This window comes from Chenopodium quinoa, unplaced genomic scaffold, assembly GCF_001683475.1.
Source record: "Chenopodium quinoa cultivar QQ74 unplaced genomic scaffold, ASM168347v1, whole genome shotgun sequence".
Classification (NCBI taxonomy): Eukaryota; Viridiplantae; Streptophyta; class Magnoliopsida; order Caryophyllales; family Amaranthaceae; genus Chenopodium; species Chenopodium quinoa.
In genome coordinates this window covers 909,506-929,892 of record NW_018745410.1, presented here as the reverse complement: position 1 = coordinate 929,892, position 20,387 = coordinate 909,506, and the positions used below count along the sequence as shown (strand labels likewise).

At 33.1% G+C, this 20,387-nt stretch overlaps 1 protein-coding gene and 1 long non-coding RNA gene across 5 annotated transcripts; both read left to right on the top strand.

Moving 5' to 3' along the window:
- Positions 1–8,161: 8,161 nt before the first annotated feature.
- Positions 8,162–9,062, top strand: LOC110713146. The gene is made up of 2 exons (XR_002509781.1): positions 8,162–8,369; positions 8,820–9,062. It is a non-coding gene; the product is annotated as an uncharacterized LOC110713146 (long non-coding RNA).
- A 5,516-nt stretch (positions 9,063–14,578) lies between these two features.
- Positions 14,579–20,010, top strand: LOC110713129 (protein ALP1-like). Of its 4 annotated transcripts, XM_021891596.1 has the most exons (5): positions 14,596–14,867; positions 16,143–16,693; positions 16,781–17,006; positions 17,117–17,570; positions 17,716–17,762. In XM_021891596.1, exons 2-4 carry the CDS (start codon positions 16,238–16,240, stop codon positions 17,560–17,562), a joined length of 1,128 nt encoding a protein of 375 aa, XP_021747288.1. In that variant the 5' UTR covers positions 14,596–14,867; positions 16,143–16,237; the 3' UTR covers positions 17,563–17,570; positions 17,716–17,762. The 4 variants fall into 4 exon arrangements, with proteins under 4 accessions (XP_021747290.1, XP_021747288.1, XP_021747287.1 ...); XM_021891595.1 differs by having other exon boundaries at positions 14,596–16,693; XM_021891598.1 differs by lacking the exons at positions 16,143–16,693; positions 16,781–17,006; positions 17,117–17,570 and adding an exon at positions 18,812–20,010 and having other exon boundaries at positions 14,579–14,867; positions 17,716–18,075.
- The last annotated feature ends 377 nt before the right edge of the window (positions 20,011–20,387 follow it).

The window sequence follows — 20,387 nt, the reverse complement described above, 5'->3', positions numbered from 1 at the left end:
ACAGCGAAAATTATACGGAAAATATAAAATTGAATCTTACCATAAAGTCGCGCGCAAGACCAATAGTTGCGCTGCACATAGCAGCACAACTCCATAACTTGCGCTGGAATGCCGCGCGCAACTTCATCTGTTGCGCGTGACACCTGCTGCGGAAGATTGCTCGAAATCCTAAACCTAATCATTCTCTATAAATACGAGCTTAAACCGAGGTTTCAACAAAAAGAAAATTAACCTAAAACTCTGGCGAATTAACTTAAGAACGTGTGCAACCTAGCCCTCTTGTCCTAAACACTCACCCTTTCGATACTTTGTTACTACGGTGGAGGTTCCCCAACAAGAAGGTGTCCATAAGTGTTCTAAACGGAGATTTAGCAAAGAGAAGTGGACAAAACTGATGAGAAGTTGTTGACTTTCTTCCCTCTCACTGAATTTGGATATATGCCTCTAGTCCTGAGACATGTATTTATATCTTGTGCACTTCCGGCTCGAATACTGGACCCGGCTCGAATACCTGACCATTTTGGCTAGAATACTGAAAACCACTTTTTTCATCTTTTACTTTGTTAAAGTCAGGCTAAAGTTTCAATGAAGTATCCAGGGACTTTAGACCAACGATGACATGATTGAGAGGAAATCGTCTCCTTTTATCCTTTTTTTAAAACCGATCTTTTCTCATGACCTGACATCACCCAGAATACTTTTACTTGTAAGAGCATTCTACAATTGCAAAGAGTCAATCTAGATTCTTTAGCGCGTTAAGACTAGGAAGGTCTTTTTCTAGCCTTAATAGCTACTTGTTTCAAACACTTAGAAAACCAAGGATTGTTTCGACATCCTTAAACATTACTGAAAGATTCTCTATCCTTAGAGAACTTCGCAGAATGAGTCTCGGATTTATTTCCTTGACTACTTTGATCATCGTCTATTCTAGACTTGATCAAAGTGGGGGCTAACTGTAGACATCTACTTTTGGCCTCCTGTCCCGACAGGAAGTGCAATGACGATAAATAAAGTCATCTTCGTGTTGGATCAAAGTAAAGAATACTTATGGATAACTGGTAAAGCCACAAAACACAAAAGACTAGCTCAAATCAAAGAAAAAGCCAAAACAAAAGTCCAATTAACTAAACCTGATCATAATTAGGCTTAAGCCCGTGCTTAAACCCTAATAATGACGGATTTAGGAGCGCCTAGGTTAAAACTTAGTGCTGCCCCAGAAAAAGCCGCGCGCAACTCACAAAGTCGCGCTGGGCTGCCGCGCGCAACTATTTCAGTTGCGCGCAACACCTAGCGCAACTCTGAGCTGTAGAAGATTTGTAATTATTCGGAAATTATACGGAAAATATAAAAAATCGAATCTTACCATAAAGCCGCGCGCAAGACCAATAGTTGCGCTGCACATAGCAGTGCAACTCTATAACTTGTGCGCAACTTCATCTGTTGCGCGCGACACCTGCTACGGCAGATTGCTCGAAACCCTAAACCTAATCATTCTCTATAAATACGAGCTTAAACCAAGGCTTCAATATAGAGAAAATTAACCTAAAACTCTGGCGAAATAACTTGTGAACTTGTGCAACCTAGCCCTCTAGTCCTAAACACTCACCCTTTCAACACTTTGTTACTACGGTGGAGGATCCCCAGCAAGAAGGTGTCCATAAGTGTTGTAAACGGAGATCTAGCAAAGAGAAGTGCTAAATCCTGAGCACTTAGTTAAATCACCTTTATTTTCTTGTTTAAAAGGACTTTAATTAATTAATTAGTGTTGTTTGATCACTTTTAAAATAATTAATTAATCAATTCCACATAGTATCGTGCGTTAAATAAAGACTAGAATTGAATCAAATAATTGTTGGTTGATCACTTAAGCTAAGGCGAATCTTGTTTATTTATTGTTCTTTCACGAATTTAATTAAATAAGAATAATAACGACATCACGATGTAATTCCTACATGAATTAATGTTTGTAAATAAAATCAAATAACATAGTTTTAGGTATCGCGTTGCATATATTGTTTGGTGATGAAATTGTAAAAAAAGGAAGAGCTAGTAGAGGCCATACTAAGGCTAGGATGACGATTCCCCTCTAAAAGGAACGTTATCTTAGTACCCTCGCTCCTGAACTCATTTTTGGTTTATAGACCAATTTGGGCATGGGTAAACTTATGATTTGTGCTAATTATTCCATGAATTTCACATGGAAGAAAGGAATAAACGAGGTTTATGAGTTTTTCCTAAAACTCGTTAGCGAAACCTACTTGTTTCTTATAAAAAAAAAAAGCGTGATGATAGAAACAATTCTAATTTATGGTCCCCCAAATAGTCAGGAATTCAAATCCTACTACACCCTAACAAGTGTAAAGTCATAGGCTTTTAAGTGGCCAAGGGCATTTAAGGAGAGTACCCCTTACGATGGGAACACCCTCCTTACACCCTTCACAATCCATGATATCGCTAACTTCATAGTGGTCTGGAACCATGACTAGGTATTCGGGGATGAAGGTACAAATCCAACCTAAAAGAGATTAAACTTGCCCTAATAATATGCCTCTACTTTATTCTTCTCGTATTCATGTGCGCTTTCTAAACCTGTTTAATCTATGTTGGTTGATTTTTAATGCACAAACAAGTCTATTATTGGCGATCACTTGAATTATAATCATATTAGCCTAAACAAGATTATTAATTATCTTATTAAGCATGATTACAAGTACAAATTCCCTTTAAACATGCATAAAAGGCTTGATCAAACAATAACAATAAATAATATCAAGCAACAATATTATAATAATCATCATCATAATCACAATAATCTTAATAAAGCATAATAATATTAGCAAGATCCTAAGCATGATACTAACAAGATTAATAACAAATGCTAGCATGTCACTAAACAATAAAAACCAAAGCTTTATCCCTAACAAGATACTAACATGATAGAAGGAAAGAATAGGAAGCATCATAGAGACATACATGATATTAGAAATCTTAGTTAACCCAAAACATGATACTAGGAAGCAATAAAACATCCTAACATGATACTAGGAATTAACAAAATAATCTAAGCATGATTTCTATACCAAAAGATCAATAAAATAATTAAATTACTTACTTCGATGCCTCCTATCTCTTTCTTTCACGTCTAGGGCGAAGGCAACTTTGAACTTGGCTAGGTGTGTCTAAAACTAATGTATGTGGAATTTTGTGAGAGGGAAGGTTTAGAAAAAGAATAGAGAGAGGGAAAGTTTCTAGCTTTAAGAGAGATAGATGATGGAATAATGATTGTGAAGGAATAAAAACGGAAAGATGCGACCCCTATTTATAAAAAAAAATAGTCCGAAAACGATAGAAAAGAGTTCGAGTCCCATTCGGAATAAAATACCTCCTGTCGCCAACGACAGGAGTTAGCGTCAGACGACAGGCTTAGCGCCAAGCGACAGCCTTGTCGTCTCGCGCTAAGTCAGAATTAAAACGCGCTTTCCACGCAGAATCCTCTTCTTAATATGATTAAGTAGCTAATTCCGCATTGATCAGATTAAAATCATGTTTGTGACAAATCACATAAGGGTTTTTCACCATATGCCCCTGAGTTTTTTGTTTATTCAACATATGCCCCTGTACTTTTTTAAAATCATCATATACCCCCGAGTTTTCACAAAAATACACCATATACTCGTGATGACTAATGATTGTTAGTTTTGTCAATCATTAGAGTTATTATGAGCCGAAACCACCCTAAATACATTTCCCAACCCCCAAAACCACCCACATTCCTTTTCTGACCCCAAAACCACCCTAAATTTTTTTTTTCTTATCCTGAAAATCAATCGTATGGATATGGTTATAGAGTTTTGGAGTGGTTTCAGGGGCTGAAAAAAGGAGAGGAGTGGTTTTGGGATGAGGGGGAGAGATCTTAAGTGATTTCGAATTATATTTAACCAAATTTCACTCATCTTATTTTTATTAGGGGTATATAGTGAATTACTGTAACAATTTAGGGGTATATGGCGAATTTGAAAATTTTCATGGGTATATGATGAATAAACAAAAAAAACTCAGTGGTATGTGGTGAAAAAACTCACATATTCTATTCAAAATAAAACTCTTTAAAATATAATTATTAATCCTAATCCCATTAGAATTTAAAAGAACCTTCTAGATATTCTAGAAGATTAAAACCAATCCTAATAACTTTAGGAATAATAATTAGTAGGCCCTCCTCTAGATCATTGGACCACATATAAAATTCATTTTAGGCCAAATTTAATTTAATCCATAACTTCCTCATTATTCATCGGAATTGGTCTTATAATATATCGTTGGAAAGCTCTTTTCGAGCCCAATCCAACTATACTATTATTGGACCCTTATCATGGAACAAACTAAATTGGACTGGACATTTTCATAAATAGAGTGTAAGAATAAATATTTTCAAAAATAGAAAGAAAGATATTTTAATAAAAACATCCACATCACTGGACTTTTCATACTTTCACTCCGTTCGATAATCAAATGACATGAAAGATATTCATTACTGGGTTTGGTTTTTGGGAGACACATTTGGGTGTCTACACCATGTCACCAACTCAACTCCTTAATATCGTACATCACCCACGCAACCAACAATTACACTATACTCGGTTAGATCCCGTGCCATGCACGATTTTCCACTCTTTATTACGGTGTATAAATTTAATATTATATTTAAATATAATAAACAATTTGGTGTAAAATAAATTTCTTATTTTATAATCAACCAACTTAAAATAATTTTTTGTTGTCCTTTACAACTGCATATTTTATTTTATATTCAATCTTAATTATATTTTGTACCCTAATGGTATATTATTCTTTATTGTATATTTGAAAATTTGTCATTTACTAATTAATTTAGCTTGAAAGATACATATTCATGATTTTTTTATAAATAATCACTATACATTTAAAAGTAATTAATTATAAAGGAATTTAAATAAAGATATGGTTAGATATCTAAGTTGGTAAACATATTATTTTGTTATTTTTTTCCTTAATTTTAGAAGAAAATATTTGCATATATTCTCTATCAATTTTTTCAATTATTTTTTAAAAATATATTAAGGACACATCAGAAGATGTACATGTCATTGTTGGTGTGTCTTTTAGTATATAGTTATTGATTAATGATTGATGATGCCTCAACTAATATTTTTTTTTTTAAATATGGATAAAGAGGTTTGAACACTAAACCTTTTAGACGAAAAGTCATTGGTTAACCATCTAACAAATTGTCACTTATGTTATCATCTTGCACACAAATGAATTTTATACTACAAAAGTAATAGAATCACATATAAACTAATAAACGTCTTTTAAAAAATTAACAGTTGCATAACTACAAAAAGTAGCAACCCGGGGCAGCGCCCGGGCTATACACTATTTAGTATTAAAGAGTGAAATTGAATAAATAAAAAAAAAACAATTGCACATGATAATCATCGTTTAATTGGATTATGAAGCACTCAATAATCCTAGTTCGGCTATGTTTGCAGATTTTCTTGAATTAGATAAATAGTAATTAACATCTAAGAAATCAAATTTATTCTTAATTACATAGAACATGAATTAATAGTATATGATTGAAAGTAAACAAATTGGGGTTTTAACTTGCCTTCAAAAAAAATTAGGGTTTTAAATTAATGAAGGGATGATATTTAAATTAAAAAAAAAAAACAATTAATTTATACTTACTGTAGGGAATATTTCAAGCATTACCCCAAACTTGAACCCCACTGTGATCATACACTTAAGCATGGTGGCTTCCAAAGGGAAGGAAGCTAGAGCAAAAGAGTCGCCAACAAGTTTTAGGAACTTGTAAACCGTCCATAGGGTGAAGGTTACACCCCTTAACGATCCAAAAGATCGTTAACTCTAATAGGTCTGGAACCAAGACTGGAAGTTCGGGGATGAAGGTACAAAAGCAATCTAAAAGAGAAAGAATCTGCCCTAAAAATAGGCCTCTACTTTATTCTTCTCGTATTCATGTGCGCTTTCTGACTAACATGCAATCAATAGGTTTACCCTAAACCTGTTTAATCTATTTTGGGTTGAATATTAATGCACAAACAAAACTATCATTGGCGATCACTTGAATTATAACCAAATTAACCCTAAACAAGATTATTAATTATCTTATTAAGCGTGATTACAAGTACAAATTTCCTTTAAACATGCATAAAAAGGCGTGATCAAGCAATAACAATATAAATCAAGCAACATAATAAAAAACAATCATAATTAAAATAATCATGTTAACAATAAAGCATAATATTAATAGCAAGATTCTAGGCATGATATAACAAGATTAATAACAAACCCTAGCATGTCACTAAACATTGATGATCAAAGCTTTAGCCCTAAAATGATACTAACATGATATTAGGAAAGAAATAGGAAGCATCATAGAAATCATAATTGATATAAGGAACTTATTCTTTACCCTAAACATCATAATAAGAAAAGTATCCTAACATGATACTAGGAAAAGCATCCTAACATGATACTAGGAATCAAAATAACAACCTAAGCATGATTTCGATATCATAACATCAATTAAACAATTAAAGCACTTACTTGAATGCCTCGTATCTCTTTCTTTCACGTATACGGAAAAGGCAACTTTGAACTTGGCTAGGTATGTTTAGATCTAATGTGTAAGGAATTGTGTTTGTAAAAGGCTAGGCTAGAAAGAGGAAGAGAGAATCAAGACATTCTTTATGAGAGTTGATGATTAAAAACGGAGGTTTAAGGACGCTATTTATAATGAAAATAACCCGGAATAGATAAAAAAAGAATCGGAGTTCGAAAAGTAATAAAACACGACGATGTCGCTGCAATAGCCCATGTCGTCGCGCGACAATGTGCAGCGCCACGCGACAAGCCTGTCGTCCGCCGCTGCAAGACGTTTTTGCGGATTTTGATTTTATCATATCATTTGATCCAAAAGTCCAAATAAGGCATATAATATGTCTTTGGAAATATCTTGAAGTCTACTTTTTAACCCAATTAGAATCAGATTAAAATATTTTGTAGATAAAAAGATATGACCGAAATAGTGGAAGGGTGTCAGTTTTGGATAGAGTTTCGTATCTCATTCATATCTTTTTCGTTATTGCTCGAAATTATTATTATAATATATCATTGGAAAGATAATTTCAATATTTATCAAACCATATAAAATTTGGATAAATATTATGAGTCACGAAAATAATATCTGAACATATTCCACTTCGTAAAAAACAAGGATTCTCAAAAGGAGTAGTTTTATTTAATTTCAAACTCTTTGAAACATAATTATCAATCCTAACTCCATTAGGATTTAAGAGAACCTTCTAGAGTATTCTAGAAGACTATAATCAATCCTAATAGCTTTAGGAATGATAATTAATAATAGGCCCTCCTCTAGATCATTGGGCTGCATATAAAAACCAAACCGGGCCCAGTTTAGTAATTTGGCCATAACTTCTTCATTATTCATCGGAATTGGGCTTATAATATATCGTTGAAAAGGTTTTTTCAATCGTTATCCAACTACACTATTATTGGACCCTTGTCATGGACCAAACTAAATTGGAATGCACGTTTTTTATAAATAGGGTAAGAAAAGAAATATTTTCAAAAACAGAAAGAATAGATACTTTAATAAAAACATCCTCATCACTAGACTTTTTACACTTTCTCTTTGTTCGATAATCCAAAAACATGAAAGGTATTCATCACTGAGTTTGGTTTTGGGGAGACATATTTGGGTGTCTATAGAAATATAGATTAAGGATATGTTCGATTTAGATTAATGAAAGGAGAGATTTTATTGATAAAACTAATATATTATCTCAATTGAATCTTCAAAGATATTGAACAATGTTGTCCTCAAATTACAATTTGTTTCAAGCGATGAATGAAAATAAGCAAAGAAAGAGGTAGATGGAATGAAAGAGCAAGAAGGATGGAAACTAAAAAAATTGTGAGAAAAATAAAATAAATGGGGTTAATTAACTGTTTTTTTCTAATATATATATATATATATATATATATATATATATATATATATATATATATATTCAGGATCATGTGAGAACCAAGTCCTATAATAGGAACTAGGAACTCATCTAGACTGTTGATCGCGCTCAATCTAACGGCCCATATTCCACCTGCCTCATTAAGGGCAGTTTTGTAATTTCATGCATTGAATGACCTTTGTTCTCACTCCTAACGCTGCTTCATTTTCTTTCTCTCTCTTCATTATATTTTCTCTCTCCTCCTTCAAATTCTCTATTTCGATTTCACCAATCTTTTGCGAATTCTCACGTCGAAGGCAAATTAAAGGTTTGGTAAGTTGATTTATTTTCATTTTTGTTGTTTTCTTTGATTTAATTCGATTTTGAAACAAGCTTTTTGCGAATTTCATTGCGAAAGTTTGGGTTTCCCAATTATTTGTTTGAGTATTTAATTTGAATTCGTTTTTTGTTTATTCTGTTTTCGATTCAATTGAGATTTGCATTCAATTAGTTATTGCGTTTTTTTTAATCAATTAGTATTAGAATTAGGGTTTAAACTAGTATTTTCCTTTCTTTTATTCACCAATTAGTGTTTATATTCAGTTGGTTGTTGCATTTTAACCAATTATTGGTTGAATTTACACCTTGATTAGTTTGTAAATTTTGTTATTCAGTTAGGGTTTGTAATTTTACTCAATTTGGATTATTTGATTGTGACTATCAGTTTTGAGTAATTTTTATACTTCGAGTGCTTAATATATATTCATTTATATGACATGCCAGGAGGATATAGAGAAGTTGGTGGATCGAGTTAGGAGCTTAGAGGAAGGTTCTGTAATGGATACTGCGATTTATTATCTACTCCATGGGTCGTTGCCCCCAGAGTTACATGTTTCGTTTTTATAGTTTCTTGGTTGATTTTTATGGTTAGATTACTCCATATATATTGAAATGTATTGATGAACTATTGATGTTAACTTTGGTTGAAATTTATTGATGTATGGGATTGATTGTACTTTCTGGTTCTGCATTGTGTCATGCTCTCATGCTGCATTGCTTCTAGTTACATAAATCATCTTACTAGCTCAATGTATGTGTATGTGTTCACTTGAGTGTGTGTGTGTGTGTGTGCGTGCGCGCACGTGCAACTATTAGGCATTTCAAATTAGGGTAGCAGAATGATCGTGTTGACTATTATTGCCCTGCCACGTAGGCCCTGCCAAAGCTGCAACTACTGCCCTAGAGGTCCTGCCAAGGCTGCAGCTACTGCCCTGGAGGTCCTACCAAGCTTACAGCTGCTGTTGTACAAGCCCAGCTGCACAATCGTGTGTGTATTTGTGTGCAATTGCTAGGCATGTATATTTATGCTTTGTAATACTCTTTTCTGTAACCCTGTACTTTCTTTTGGTAGTTGACAATGATTATCCAAGAGACACTTCGTCTCTACCCACCAACAGTATTTTCTGTAAGAACAACACTATAAGATGCCAGGCTAAAAGACATTCAAGTTCCAAAAGGACTCGATTACCCAAGTTCCAATAGCTATGTTGCAACAGGATCCAGATCTATGGGGGCAGATGCGAAAGAATTTCACCCTGAAAGATTTGCAAATGGAATTGCAGCAGCATGCAAAGTCTCGCAAGCTTACATACCTTTTAGGTACGGAGGTCGTGTATGTCTTGGCAAAATTTCGCTATGATGGAACTCAAAGTGTTTTTATCTCTCATTTTGTCCAAGTTCAGCTTTTCGCTTTCACCGGGTTATCAATTATCAGCACAACCCTGCATTTAGGCTAGTAATAGATCCCAGGTTATATCTCTCGTTTATGTGTGTGTGTGTGGGGGGGGGGGGGGGGGGTTATATGTGTGCACTCGTGTGCAGTGGCGGAGCCAGGATTTACAAATTGGGGGGACGGATTATGGATATAATATAATTAGACAAAAATCTTAACCAAAAAAAAAAACAGGAACATTAATCTCATTCCAACTACTTGATCATCTACCTATCATCTTAGCATAAATGTGAATTAAACTAAAGTAAACTCAATACACAAATTCAGATTAACAACCTATACATTCGAATTTTACTACAAGTCATTTTGCAAACAATCAAAAATACCTAAAATTTCTATAAATTTAAACAAAAAATTAAAAATCAAAGCATCCCTCAAAAATACGATAAACCCATATCAAATTAACAAACACCCAAAAAAAATTAGGTTATTAGGGTTTATAGAAAACAAACTTTTAGAAGATCTGAGGGTTTTGAGAACAGCCTTGTAACCAAGAGTGTGCTTTCCACTCTTCATAACAAGAGCCAATCTGTTGTTGATGCTCTCATGAGTCTTCTTTTGCAATTCAACCCAACATTCAAGTTTCAATTCTTAAGAGAAATACTAGGCAATGCAGATTTAAAATGTTGCTCTAGACATGATAATATATTAAAATCCGGGTACAAAACTCAATATTGATGAAAAAATTATTAAAAACTATGCAGTATATATAATGACAAACATGCAGTAAATATACCTACATAAACCTCTTATTTCTCGATCTCTTTCTTTATGATGGGAAATTCTTCAAATGATGCTTAACTGATGAAATTCACAAAAATAACAAATCAGTCTTTTCTTTTAGAGAACCCCATATTAATCTACAAAAATGTTATAATTTTAATTTTTTGGGTACATTTACCGATTTTCAGTAAATTAGATGGGTTCGTTGACAAATTAAAAGGGCAAATTCAGCGAAACACGAATTTTGAGCAGAGAACTTTACCTAATTGCGAGGATGAAAGCTTCGGCACATTATATGGTTCGCTGATTGAAATTCGACATACCTATTTCACCAAATTGGAACGAATTTGTAGTTTAGGGTTTTTCAAGCAAAATTTCGACATTGATATTGACAGAACTATTTCACCAAAATTTCGAAATTAATATTGATATACCTGTTTCACCTGAGAAGCTGATTCATTGCAGAATGGAAGGCTCAGAAGCCGCTACAATGGAGAATTTAAAGTACGGCTTCAATGAATAATTCAAGGTACGACTTTATGGAGAGGAGGGAGGAGCGAGGTTGAAGAAGAGAAATGAACGAGCGTCGAGCGGCTTGCAGAAGAGAAATGAACGGGCCACCTTTTTTTTTTTTTCTTTTTTTCTTTTTTTCTTTTCTTTTTTATTTAATTTTTTTTTTTTGAAAATGGGGGGACAAGTGTCCCCACTCGTCCCCTTCTAGCTCCGCCCCTGCTCGTGTGTGTGTTTGTGTGCAATTGTTAGGCATTATTGCAGATCGATGAGGGTAATAAAATGTTGTGCTTTGGCTATTTAGGCGAGTTGTGTTGGCTGCATTTCTGCAACATGCTCATCACATTTTGAGTTATTTGGTCTACTTTTAAGTTATGTTGCTTCACTTTAATGAATATACGAGCAATCGAGATTGTAGAATCTGAATTACTTTTTGGTGGAATAGTATTTAATAGGTTTATCAATCTATCTATTTGAGCACTCGTGTGTGCACTCGTGTGTGCACTCGTGTGTGTGTTTGTGTGCAATTGTTAGGCATTATTGCAGATCGATGAGGGTAATAAAATGTTGTGCTTTGGCTATTTAGGCGAGTTGTGTTGGCTGCATTTCTGCAACATGCTCATCACATTTTGAGTTATTTGGTCTACTTTTAAGTTATGTTGCTTCACTTTAATGAATATACGAGCAATCGAGATTGTAGAATCTGAATTACTTTTTGGTGGAATAGTATTTTATAGGTTTATCAATCTATCTATTTGAGCTGCTTGAAATGAATAGATTTCTTAACACCTTATGAGTTTGCTACGTATATTGTATAGACATTTTAATTTACTTTTCATATTTTTTATTTACTTTTCATTTTTTTTTCGAATGTTAAATATATACTAGCCTACTAGCTCAATTGGTAGAGCATTGTGCACTTGCACAAAAGATGTGGGTTCAAATCCCACAAAGGTTTATTCACTTTTGAGAACTTTTTATTTACTTTTGAGTCATTTTGTTTTACTTTAAAGGTTTATTATACACTAGCCTGCTAGCTCAACAGGTAGAGCATTGTGCAAATGCACAAAAGATGTGGATTCAAATCCCACGTAGGTTCATTCATTAGACATAACTATTTTTTTTATTCACTCTACTTTTATGATTTTTTTTATTTACTTTTAGAATATTTTGATTCGACTTCTTTTATTTATTTTTTTTAAAAGTATTTTTTTTATTCTTACTTTAAAGTCAATTTTATTTACTTAGTCTTTTTTATTTACTACAAAGACCACGAAACTATTTTTTATTCTCTACTTTTGAGATCTTTTTATTTACTATTAGAATTTGAATTTAGTCATTTTTATTTTCTTTATATTCTTTTTTATTTACTTTAGAGACCATAATTTTTTTTTTTTATTCACCCTACTTTTGAAATTTTTTTAATTTACTTTTAGAGTATTTCAATTTACTGTGAATTTTTTTTTATTTACTCTATATTTTTTTTTTTTACCGTAGAGATCACTTCAAATTATGATCGTGTTTTATGAAATTTGACAATTGAGAAAATATATATATAGAATAGAGCATCAATATTAGAGGAACTTATTTCTTTGTATCAACAAGTAGAGCATAAAATATGCGGGTTCAAATCCCACGTAGGTTTATTTATTAGATAAAATAAATTTTTATTCACTGTACATTTGAGATTTTTTATTTGCTTGTAGAGTATTTCGATTTACTTTTTAGTATTTAATATTCACTTTTATATTTATTATTTTAGATAACCTATGTAGGAACCGAACCTACACCTCTATGCATCCGCATAGCGCTCTACCACTAGAGCTAATAGGTTTACTAAAGTCTTTTTTATTCACTTTAGATTCTTATTTATCTACTTTAGAGACCACTTTTTTTTTTATGAGGAAAAGCGAGGGAGCTTTCATTAATCAATTAGGGACAAATTGTCCATTAGTACATAAGGCATAACATCACTAGGACAACAATTAGACCATACTTGTTCCACCCCGTATGGAAAAAGACGAGCCAAATGGCGAGCAACAAAGCTCCCCTCCCACTTTACATGAGACTAATTTGGTAAAATCAAAGTGAGAACAGAAGAAAAAGATGTCATCGAGGATTGAATCTAAATTTGCCAAGAAAGTAGTAGCCTTCAAAAGCCTTGAGATAATGTTACTGTTATCCGATTTAAGGATAATGTTCTTGAGGCTAAATTGCTTTGTAGTCTTGATTGCAAATAGGACAGCCTTGCACTCAGCTAGCTCTGGAGGCCAGTAAGCTCTTACCCTTCGAGTTGCAGTAAAAACAACTTCCCCTATGTGATTACGCGCAACGGCTCCTAATCCCACCCATCCATCAACATTCATAGCAGCATTACAATTGACCTTAATGCAACCTTGAGTAGGGGCCTTCCATATTTTCGGACTGGTGAGTTTCCTTGTAATCTGACAGCCATAAATTCCGGTACAGTACTCTGACAATAAATTTTGATGTTTACTTTAGAGACCACTTAAGAATTTCACGAAGAACAAATTTATTTATTAACTTGTAAACAATCAAATTAAACCAAGGACATATGCAAACATGATCAAAACAATGAAATACGAGCAAACAACATCAATGATCCCCCAGCATAAATGTCATGATTCCTTATGTGACATTACATCTCCAAAAACTAAAAGGATCTTCCTAATTAATCTTCACCATCAACCAAATACATCTCATTTGCTTTAAATAAAACACTATTTACTTTACATGTAAAATCATTTACTTTACCAAAAATCGAAAACTCCCAAAAACAATACTCTGTCCATATTAATTAGAAAGCTAAAAATTAGTTAATTTTTTTTTAAAAAAACCTTAAATTATGTATATGTAATCTCACTAATACAACTTAATTTATAAATTCAACTTGTAAATCTCACAAGAATCATCCATAGGACCAATTAGCATGAATTTAAGCTCCAAAATTAGTCTAAATTAGCTAATGAAACCGAAAAGCCAGAAAAAATCATTCATAGTGATACATAGCTTCACATTATTCACTAAGTAATATATGATCTTGAAATATTTGTGGATTTTAGAAATTCAATATATGCTCGTTAAATAGTCTAATTTGATTAAATTAAAGCAATACTTCAACTGAAACACTAAAAAAAAAAAATCAATAATCAATATCGAACAAATCAATAGTCTACTTTGATCTAATTCATACGCTAGATCTAGAAATTTGATTGAACAAAAATCACAATGTGATTATTTTAGTCTTTTGATTTACTTTAAAATATAATCGATTTACTTCTACTTAATTTCTATCTACATTTAAAATTGATAAAATAATATGATTCATTGGGGAATTTTGTCAAACAGTTAGTGTGCATCAAAATTTAAGCACTAATTAGTGAAACAAAAGTACCAAAATTGACAAAATCAATCGATAAAACCATTCATAACCTCAAAAATAATAAATAAAAGTTCGAATTTCACAATAAAGAACCCTAAGAGCATGTTTGGTATGGGCTTTTTATAGGGCTAGAAACGGAATCGGGTTACCGTTTCCGTTAGAAGATGTTTGGTTAAAGAGTTATGTAATAGAAATCGTTTCCCTCCTCTAACCCATTCCATTACTTTGTTTCCACTGTAAAATTTGGGGAAACAAATCCCCTTTCTTTCCTCTATCTATTCTCTCTCCTGTCATACAACAGATCACCCCTCAAAATCCTCAACTTTGATCGATCGAAGCCACAATTTCGCTGAAGAACCCTAAATTTTCGTACTTCAAATTTCCAGAAATCCACAATCTCAAGGTTTGATCTCTCACTTTTTTGATTAAGAACCCTAGATGTTGAGTTTGTGTTGAATTTATATAAAATTTGTTTGATTGATTGTGTTTTGATTTTTCTACTGTATATCGAAAGATTGCTATTTAGGAGATATTTTCGATTCATGCTCTTAATTTGATTTGCGATCCATATTTTTTGTTTGTGTTGATTGCTATTTTCGATTTATGGTGTTAATTTCTAGGGTTTTCTGTCCTAATTTTTCATTTTTATTTGAGTTTTATTTTTCTCAATTGAATCACCTGCTTTTTGTTTCATGACATTATTGCTAACATGATATCAATTTTCGATTTTATGCTTAAATTAGATGGTATATATAGCTATTATTGCATGTAATTGTTGTATATTTTGTGTTTTCCCCCAAATTTTGATTTAGGCTTAAATTAGATGGTATAATTTGCTGTTATTATTTGGCTTCTTTTATCAGTATTGTTGAAATAATACTTACTGATTTTTTTGTTCTGCAAATTTTGATTTTATGCTATTATTATTTGGCTTCTTTTCCCCCAAATTTGATTTTATGCTTACTAGTAATACAAACTGATGTCTTAGGATTTCTACTGCTGCATTTTTTTGCTGGTTATTTTGTGTTACTCCCCCAATTTTTTCCATGATTTTGGTTTACTTTTGGTGGGTTGATTGTATAGTTGGGGATTTTTTTTGGATTTTAAGTGCATTAGGAAGTTGCTTGTTTAGAATTTTGATTTCTTCCAATGATTTCTAAAAGCTTAAGCAATTGCAATAATATTCTTCCCTTGAATTCATGAAATCATAATCAAAGTATAGTCCAATTGTTCAGATTGGTTAAGAAAAATATGACTGAGACTTGACAGAAACATTGAGTGGTGGGACTACAAGTCCATATTTGCACTAGGTAAGCCAGAATATCCCCTTTGCAACGATTTAGGCAGCTTTAACAATAGATACCACACTAAAGCTAAAGTAAAAATAAAACCAATTATACAGACCCTCAGCTTTGGTCCATATGACTTCTTCTGTGGGTGCTTGATGAAAATCAGATGCAGGAAAAGGAGTAGATAGTTAATATTATTAGTCAATCATAAGAGAAATATTCAAATAAACTAGCTCATGATTACTAATCTCCTTGGGAAAGCATCCCATACTCAAGTTCTCGATGTGTTGCAACGCAATCTTTATGCAGTTGACTATAATCTTGGCTAATAGAATATGTGACATTCATCTCGTTCTCTAACGTATCATGAAAATTTTGCCGTTTGTCAGGTTCAATTTCCATTTGTTGTGTTTCTTGTACAATGGCTCGACTTATGCGTTCTATAAGGAAGAAAAAACTATAACAAATACAATTAGTAATTGCAATGGTTATTATTATGTTGATGATGTATTGGATGTGGTATATAATTTGCGTTGTTACAATAAGGGGGGTTCAAATAAAAGAAAGGAAAAGAAACAAAAAATTGTTACAAATGTTAGTATTGAGAGGGCTTTATAGGGAGAGTGATGTGAAATGCAAGAGTGAGCTTCGCGTTAATAGAAGAACTTTCAATATTATTTGTGAGATGCTTAGAGACATTGGGGGTTTGAGTGGAACAAAAAACATGTCGCTTCAAGAGATAGTTGCCATGTTTTTATACACGTTGGCTCATCATAAGAAGAATAGGTCTATTGGACAATACTTCTTTAGAAGTGGAGAAACCGTGAGCCGACAATTTCACCTTTGTCTAAGGGATTTTCTCAAGTTGCATGAAGTACTACTTTACAATCCCACACCAATATCGGATGATTGTGAAGATGAAAGGTGGAAATCCTTCAAGGTATTGGTATTTTCAAAGCCCCTACGTTTTGCTAGGATTTTCTTATTTTTGCTTGTTTGTAAGTAATATTTTTTCCTATTTTTGTAGAATTGTTTAGGGGCATTAGATGGGACTTACATTAATGTAAATGTGCCTTCACAAGAACGACCAAAGTATAGAACAAGAAAAGGAACAATTGCTATGAATGTATTGGGTGTTTGTGCACCTAATATGCAATTTATTTATGTTCTTCCTGGTTGGGAAGGTTCGGCCCATGATATGCGTGTACTTCAAAATGCTCTTTCTAGACCAAACGGTTTTAGGGTACCTCGAGGTAAGTGAACGTCTTTTTTTTTTGTGAGTTATATATGTTTTGTTAGTTTTGGTAGGTAGTAATCATTTTGTTTAATAACTTTGAAGGTAATTATTATTTGGCTGATGCAGGGTATACGAATTGTGAGGGTTTTCTTGCTCCATATAGAGGTCAAAGATACCATTTAAAAGAATGGACGGATCGACAACCCGAAAGTGCCGAGGAATTCTATAACATGAAACATGCTAGGGCGCGAAATGTGATTGAGAGATGTTTTGGCCTACTTAAAGGAAGATGGAGTATACTTAGAAGTCCTTCATTTTTCCCTATTCGAACTCATGGACGTATCGTGATGGCTTGTTGCTTATTGCATAATCTAATTAGAAAATTCATGCCTACGGATGATATAAAAGAAGATGAATTGAGTGAATCCGATGATGATTCCGAGAGTGATTCTGATGATGAGAGGGAGTTTATTACAAGTGTTGCTACTTCAGATCATTGGACCAATTTTAGAAACACATTAGCCCAAGATATGTTTAACGATTGGAGGGCGAGAGGTAGACATGGTCAATAACACAAAAAGTATGATATGCCTTATAATATGTTATGTTCTGTTCAGTTCAAATATGCCTTATAATCTGTTATGTATGATATGTTCTATTGTAATTAGCCTTGTAATTTGTTATGTTGAGTTCTAATATGCCTTTTAACATACTTTTTTTTGTAGATGGAGGCTAGTCAAGCTAAGGGTGAGGCAAGCAATCGAGGAAGAGGCAAAAATAAAAGGTATTGGACGTATGAAGAAGACACGGTTCTAATAAGATATTTGCATGAGTTGAGTGGTGATCCGAAGTGGAAGTGTGAGAATGGGTTTAAGAATGGTTACATGAATAAGTTGGAAGAGATGATCAATCGTGTACTTCCTAATTGCGGCTTGAGAGCGGTTCCCCACATTGAGTCAAGGATCAAGCATTGGTCGGAGAAATATAGTGCATTGGCGGAAATGTTATCCACCTCAGGATTTGGATGGGATGTTGAGAAGAAGATTCTACAAGTTGATAAGTCGGTGTTCGACGGATAGGTAAAGGTATGAACTGCTTCTATGGTATCTGCTTCTGTAGTATCAGCTTCTGTATTATCTGCTTCTGTGGTAACTGCTTCTGTATTATATGCTTCTGTAGTCAATGTATATTTTGTTGCTACCTTGCTGCATCCCCCTTACATTATGCCTTATATATTCTCTCATTACCTGAATTTTTAATGAGTTTACAGCTCAAGACTGATTTTACTGATTTTCTCAACAACTGGATTAGATATACACCTTCCGATATATTTTTTTTCTCCTCTTATCGTAGATTCTTTTTACATAGGTAATACTGAGAAAGGTGAATGGGTGTAAAAATGGCTGATAATGTAAGATAGAAAGATAGATGTAGTAAATAGGTGGGTGGATGGAAGAAAAGTTGGATAGAGTAAGAGATTACAAATGTGTTATGTGTATGTATTTTTATTACATTAATGCCTCCTTTATATTGTATTGAAATGCTAATAAAGAGATCCAAATGCTGGAAATATTTTTTCTTAAAGGGTACCCTTGCATGTCATTATTGAACAGTTCTGACGTTTATTGATTCATAGGTTCATAGTAGCACAGAAATCAGTGTTGATGCTGCATCTGTTCATCTAATTTAAACTACTTCAATTTATCCCTGTTTATGTCAGAATTTTAAAAAGATAGTTTAGATCAGAAATTTTAGCAGAATTTAAGGTCTAGTATATGCATAAAAAATATTAATTTAATTATTTTATCTCTTATATGGCAGACTCATAAGAAAGCTAAGGGTTTGTTTGGAGTTTCATTCATTCATTATGACACTCTAGCAGAAATTTATGCAAAATACAAAGCTACCGGAGATGCAAGTGAGTCGTTTGTTGATGCTATAGAAGATATGGATCAAGAGATTGATAAGCAACCATTGAATGTCGAGAGTGATGAAGAAGATGATGTGAATTCTACTCATTCGGACACTTATTCTTCTACAAGTCAATCTAGAAAACGGAAGATAGAGGATGATCATTCAACTCCTTCAAAAATGGAAAAAGTGAAGGCTTCTACGATTCATTCTTCCGCAAGTGATTCCACTACTCAATCCGGAAAACGTTCTACAAAGGCAAAGGAGGCTAAGGTGAAGGGAAAGAACAAAGTAGTTTTGAAGAGTTTGTGTAGGAATGATGATGATGATTTGGTGGCCTCCCTCCATGATGTATCTAACAATTTTGGGAAGATATTTGAAAATATCAATGTTAATCTTGGGACTATGGCTAGTGCATGGTCTAAAGCGGAAGAAAGAGAGCAAATAATGGATGAAAAAGTGAACAAGGTTTTGGATGAGGTGATGAAGTTAGATGGAATTTCTTCATCCGAAGCTTTGGAGGTTGCTACAATTCTCATGGCCGAAGAACATAAGCTTCGCATCTTCTATCAAGCCCCAACTAATATGAAGAAACAATATGCAATTGATCTTCTTAAGAAGAAGTAGAAAGTTTTGTCCTAAGTTGTTATTGGAGTTAATGTTTCAATGGTTTTTGAATGTTTTTTTTTATATAATTTTTTTTTTTAGAATACTAGAATTTCAATGCTTTTGTAATCAGCAATTTATGTGACTTTGCCTATATCTAGCATATGATATATTATGGTAATCGGTTCAAAAAAAAATATATATATATATGTATGTATATTATGGTAATTAGTGTTGCTCTACATTGTATAATGTTTAGCAAAAGTTAGCCAAGCTAACAAAAAATAGAAGGAAAGGTATTTGTTTCCAAGTTATCTATGCCAAACAAGAAGAAAAGGATTGGTTATCATTGTTTACGTTTCCTTAGTAATACCAAACAAGTAGTAAGGGTAACACTATATATTACCCTTTCCCCTCCTAATTTGTTTCCATTCCCTTACATTTACTAATTTGATACCAAACACCCCCTAAATATAAACAAACAAAAAAAAATCAATGATCAGTGAATTGAAATTCGTGATTAAAAAAAAACAAAAATGAGAAAAACAAACATCTTACCTAAGCTGCTGTTGGAAGTTCTTGAAGTAAAAAAAAAAAAAAAAAAGAAGTTATGGTGCTTATTCTTTTGACGGTTTGGATTTAATGGCTATTGGAATTCTTTAATTTTAGCTTCCTCTTATTGCTAATTTAATGGGCATTATTGCTGATTAATGTTGTCACAAAAAGACTAGCCGTTATCCCTTTTAATGTTGATAAAAGCTAGCTCTTATTGGGGATTAAGGGGTGGATGTTACACCACTTGATTGATGACCATTTTCCCCTTAATTGTTGGTTGTTTTTACTCCCTCCATTGCCTTATAAATAAACCTTATTCACCTCC

Coding starts and splice junctions, on each gene's coding strand:
- LOC110713129 (XM_021891596.1), top strand. CDS start 16,238: ATGGTTATTATTATGTTGATGATGTATTGGATGTGGTATATAATTTGC. Junction 16,694..16,780: donor AAAGGTGGAAATCCTTCAAG/GTATTGGTATTT, acceptor CTATTTTTGTAG/AATTGTTTAGGGGCATTAGA. Junction 17,007..17,116: donor CGGTTTTAGGGTACCTCGAG/GTAAGTGAACGT, acceptor TGGCTGATGCAG/GGTATACGAATTGTGAGGGT.